At 34.4% G+C, this 5,085-nt stretch overlaps 1 protein-coding gene across 1 annotated transcript in view; it reads right to left on the bottom strand.

Moving 5' to 3' along the window:
• Positions 1-1,981: 1,981 nt before the first annotated feature.
• BDP1 (B double prime 1, subunit of RNA polymerase III transcription initiation factor IIIB) overlaps positions 1,982-5,085 on the bottom strand; it is a gene marked incomplete at its 5' end in the record, with an annotated part of 87,736 nt that continues 84,632 nt past the window's right edge. The window contains one exon of the mRNA XM_006762480.2: positions 1,982-4,593. Within this exon, the coding sequence (XP_006762543.1) occupies positions 4,462-4,593 (132 nt within the window). The remainder of the gene's footprint in view (positions 4,594-5,085) is intronic.

The following is a 5,085-nucleotide window of genomic DNA, read 5'->3' on the forward strand; positions in this document are numbered from 1 at the left end:
TGGTTCTGAACTCAATATCCTCCATTGACAGTTTTGTCCTGTTTCTTTGTCTCCGCATTTTTTATGCTTTCTTGGTGCACCCCCTAGTGGTCTTTGTGCGCAGTCTTGTTGTAGTTAAGCCTTGATTGTTGTAGTTAATACTAGGGGGATTTGACCTCCAGGCCAACTGGCTGTGAGAATCAGCTGTCCTGGGCATGTCTTGACCTAGAATTGAACCGGCCATCTTTCTGTGCACAGGATGATGCACAAGCAACTGAGCCAGGGCTCATAGCTCTTTAATGATCTGACAAAAATCCAAGACAAAAAATTTGTGTATCCGGAGAAATTACTAAACTACCCCTTTAGGAAAGTTTCCACAATTATTTCTCCCATCTAATTGTTTGGACCGATACTTTTCCACTATCCATTTCAGAAATTCAGGTTTACATTGTATCTAGGACTAACGTTTCCCATTTCCTCTACAAAAAAACAAAGTGGGAAGAAAAAAAAGAATAAGAGATTGAGTTCTTATACCTAAAAATTTATTATAAAAAAGAGTAAATAAAAAAGCAACTCTTTAGCTGAAACCGGTTTGGCTCAGTGGATAGAGCGTCGGCCTGTGGACTGAAAGGTCCCGGGTTCGATTCCGGTCAAGGGCATGTACCTGGGTTGCGGGCACATCCCCAGTAGGAGATGTGCAGGAGGCAGCTGATCGATGTTTCTCTCTCATCGATGTTTCTAACTCTTTCTCTCTCCCTTCCTCTCTGTAAAAAAATCAATAAAAAAATTAAAAAAACAACAACTTTATTTAAAAGCAACTCTTTAGATGTCTCCCATGTAGGCAAAAGTCTATTTCTTATACTTGCAATATCAAAATATTCTTCACAGCATGCATATAAGAAAAAAAGATGGATTTTTCCAGTTTTCCAGTTGGCCCTCCATATCTGTGGATTCCACATCTGCATTCAACCAACTTCACAGTCAACCAACTGCAGATCCAAAATATTCAACAAAAATATTTATGTTGTTGCTGACTTAGCTAGGCCTAGAATGGGTTGCATCTATACTGAGTATGTACAGACTTATTTTTTGCCAGGAGCCAGTCCATCCTTGCTGTTTCAAGGGACCTGGCATATATGGCATACTGTTCTTAATATGTTTGCTCACCTTCTTGGCACTGTGTTTTAACCAAGGTCACCTCTCCGAGAAAGGTTGTTTCCCCATGTAGGGATTTTCCCCTGAAGTTAGGGAGGGAATAAAACCTCTTAACTAAGTGCCAGGCACAGATGTAACAAGACAACAGGACACAGAACCTAGAGACAGAACCTAGTGAGAGAACCTAGAACCAGAACTTGGCTAGAAGACCTAGACAGAACTTGGCTGGAGATGCTGGCTACAGAACCTGGCTGAAGAACCTAGCAAGAGAACGTGGCTAGAGAACCTGGACAGAACCTGGCGACTGAACCTGCCTGGAGAACCTAGCAAGAGAACATGGACACAGAACCTGGCTGGAGATCCTAACCAGAACTTCACTGGAGATCCAGACCAGAACTTGCCTGGAGATTGTGGCTAGAGATCCTGGCAAGGCTGCTGATCAACTGAATGCTGTCTCCGTGTCATTCCTTCTTCGCCGACTCCGTCCACACCTTTGGGAACCCCTGGACCTGCTGGGGTTGGACCCCAGCAATTTTTCTTGTCATTACTCCCTAAACAACACAGTATAGCAACTATTTACTTAGCATTTACCACGTATTAGGAATTATAAGTAATCTAGAGATGATTTAAAGTATGATGGAGGATATGCATAGATTATATGTAAACACTAAGCCATTTTATATAGGGGCTTGAGCTTCCTCAGATTTTGGTACCGACATGGGGTCCTGGAACCAATCCCCACAGATACCAAGGGATGACCGTACTATGTTTTTATGGAAGAAAATATAAGCTGTAGTGAAAACTTCTAGTTTTGGTTAAGTAAACATTAAGAAAAGGACACAACAAAAATAATATAAAATAACTTTTATTTACATAATTTATATCTGTAGAACATAATTGCTTTCTTTAAAACAAGAAAATTTACAAATGACAGATATTGCTTTTTTGTCAAAGACTTCTTCAAGCAAGATAGTATGTATACATGGTCACTTCTATTTCAACTAATATAGTGGTAAACAGTAGATATATTTTTATTTGTGCCTCAATCATTTACCAACAAATTAGTTTTTTAATCCATCATGTTCACCATTTGCTAAGATGTAAGTGTTCAGGAGGAAAAAAATCAAGAAAAAATAAAGACCGTTATAATCATAACTCTTTTAAGATTCATAAAATACAAATTCTTCCCAACATCATCTTTACATGAATTAGATTAAATACAGGTATGAACACGTCTTTCCACCTTAAAAGGTAAATAAATACACTGATTAAGATTCTCTTTCTCCAAGATTAGTTTTAAGGATATAATAGCAGGGTAATTTAGCTGGGTGACTTGATTCTCTATTATAATAAATGCCCAAAAGATAAAATTAATCTTTATACAGTAAGAAGTTAAATCTTTCATAAAATTAATTCACTGCAGATGAACAAGATACAGACATTAACAAAGTTAAAACATAAATGTTATATAAGAGATAAAATAATAGTTTGATTGTGGCAACCTAACACCCAAATTAATATTAATCAAATGATAAAAATCTTTCAGAATGAGATTTTAAAAAATTTATAAAAACAAGGCATTAAAATAGCAATGTGATTTATTACCATGATTCTTGTGATCACATGAAATAAATAAATGCATACCTACAGAGAATTCCCACTCATATTTATAGATCCTCCTTTATGAAAAAAAGTTAAACTATAAGTTTCACTATAATAAAATGAAGAAATGCTCTAATATCAATTGTTTTAATTAATTAGGATTACTGTTGTACTTCCTCCTGAGCCATATCCTATTTTACTAATGAACTTGAAAACTGTCCTCCGTTTTTTTCAATATACAAACACAATTATCTAGACATTAAAATATCTTCCCATGAAATACTGATCATCCCATAACGCAATCAATACTTTAGTTAGGCACAACTTATAACTTCAATGACAAAAATATCTCATAGCTAAAGACATCAGCACCTTAAGGTAAGAAAATTACTGTCTCACACAGAGGGTCAAACTAAAATCGCAATCCAGCTATGTCCATCATTTACGTATTGTCTGTGGCTATTTTCAACTGAAATGGCAGAATTGAGTAGTTGCCACAGAGGCCATCTGGCCCAAATAAACTCAAAACTATTTTGTGAAAACATGTTTCTGACTCCTGACTAATTTTTTATCAACTCAGGGTAAATCTGCATTTTGAGAAGCTTAATTGAACTACACTGAAGATTTACTTGGGTGAATAATAGAATTACATATGTAAATCACAAAATTGAAAACTCAAGTTCATATTGATAATCCCTGACTTAATAGTCTTATTTTCTGTTTTTAATATCACAATTATGTTCTGTACTTAAAGGCCTAAATATTCCTTAAGCAGAATTTAATGGGGGGAAAACTATTAAATTATTTTTCTTTAAAAAGGAATGTGTGTGTGTGTGTGTGTGTGTGTGTAAAGGAGATTGACTTTTGTATGGAAATTTGCCTCATAAATGACGGTAAGGTATTTTCTTTTCCATACAAATCCTGAGATTATCCAAGAAATAAGAAAAACAAAACATTCACAGTACAAAGTCAATATACTAAAACTATGAGAAAAAAATGTATTCAAAACATATACACTATCCAAATACTTTGTTATATCACTTTAAATATCTTTAAAATTAAAGAAGGAAAGGAGACAAATTGTTAATGCCTTCTTTACCCATATTCTGAAGAGTGAAAATAATTAAAACTGAATATCCTTTTAAATAAAATTTTTAAAAATAAATAAGCTTTTGATGTTTCATCTTTATAAATAATAAGTTTAAATACTAGTTCTTCAATTAGGACTAATGTTAACATGAATTAGAAAAATACATATTTTTCAGTCAGTCAAATAGCTGATAATAGAAAAGTTTTTAACAATTGACTGTCATATACTTAGAGGCAACTGAAAAGGCCTAATCACCCAAAGAAAAATCCAAACAGAAAGAACCTTCACAAAAGTAGTTTGCTAAGTGTTAATTATAACCCACCTCCAAGTACATCAGCACTGGGATTTATACAGATGTTTATCGGTGAACAACATTCCAAAATGTCCATGTGTTTTCAGTACATGAAGAGTCAAAATGTAAACAAGAGGTACTATTTCTGTCTGAAAAAGCAGTCTTAATTGCTTGGTAATTCCAAAATGCTGAATCAGTCAGAATAGAAGGAACCTTAGCAATGTTTCCCACTGATTATGAAAACTTCAAATCAAGCTCATTAAATACTCAAAATCAGCATACAGAAAAACAAACATGATGCTTTTTTAAGTCTGGAAATCCCAGACTTAAAAAAAAACAACTTTCATTCTGTTTTATCCACTTCAATAAAAATATCACTAAAGAAATATTCAGAGACTGTGGTTGGCTCTTCTTCAAGTGCCTGGTTTTGGACACTTTTACATTCTTCTTTTGGTAAGGAACGATCACAAGAAACCTAAAAAGATAATAAAAATAAGTATGCAATATAACATTTTTATATTGTAATGGCAGTCTAAATTGATATCTGTTTGAAAAGCAATCTAACATAAACATATGCTCATTGATCTAATAATTTCATTTCTGTGCAATTACATTAAGAAAATAATCCTAAACACAGTAAGAGTTTTGTGAATAAGACAGCATTAGTTATAATAAAATAGCATGACATGATTAGGTTAATTGTAGTGTATCCATGATCCCTTACATCAAGCTAATTTCCATGAAAAAAATTTTAACAATAGAAAAACATAACATTAAATCTACAATGACAGTATCTTTTTTCTTTATTAAGGTATTACATGTGTCCTTATCCCCCCATGACACCCCCCCCGCCAACCCCGCTCATGCCCTCACTCCCTAGTGTCTGTGTCCATTGGTTAGGCTTATATGCATGCATACAAGTCCTTTGGTTGATCTCTCCCCCTTACCCACGCCCTCCCCTACCTTC

This window comes from Myotis davidii, unplaced genomic scaffold (assembly GCF_000327345.1).
Source record: "Myotis davidii unplaced genomic scaffold, ASM32734v1 scaffold135, whole genome shotgun sequence".
Classification (NCBI taxonomy): Eukaryota; Metazoa; Chordata; class Mammalia; order Chiroptera; family Vespertilionidae; genus Myotis; species Myotis davidii.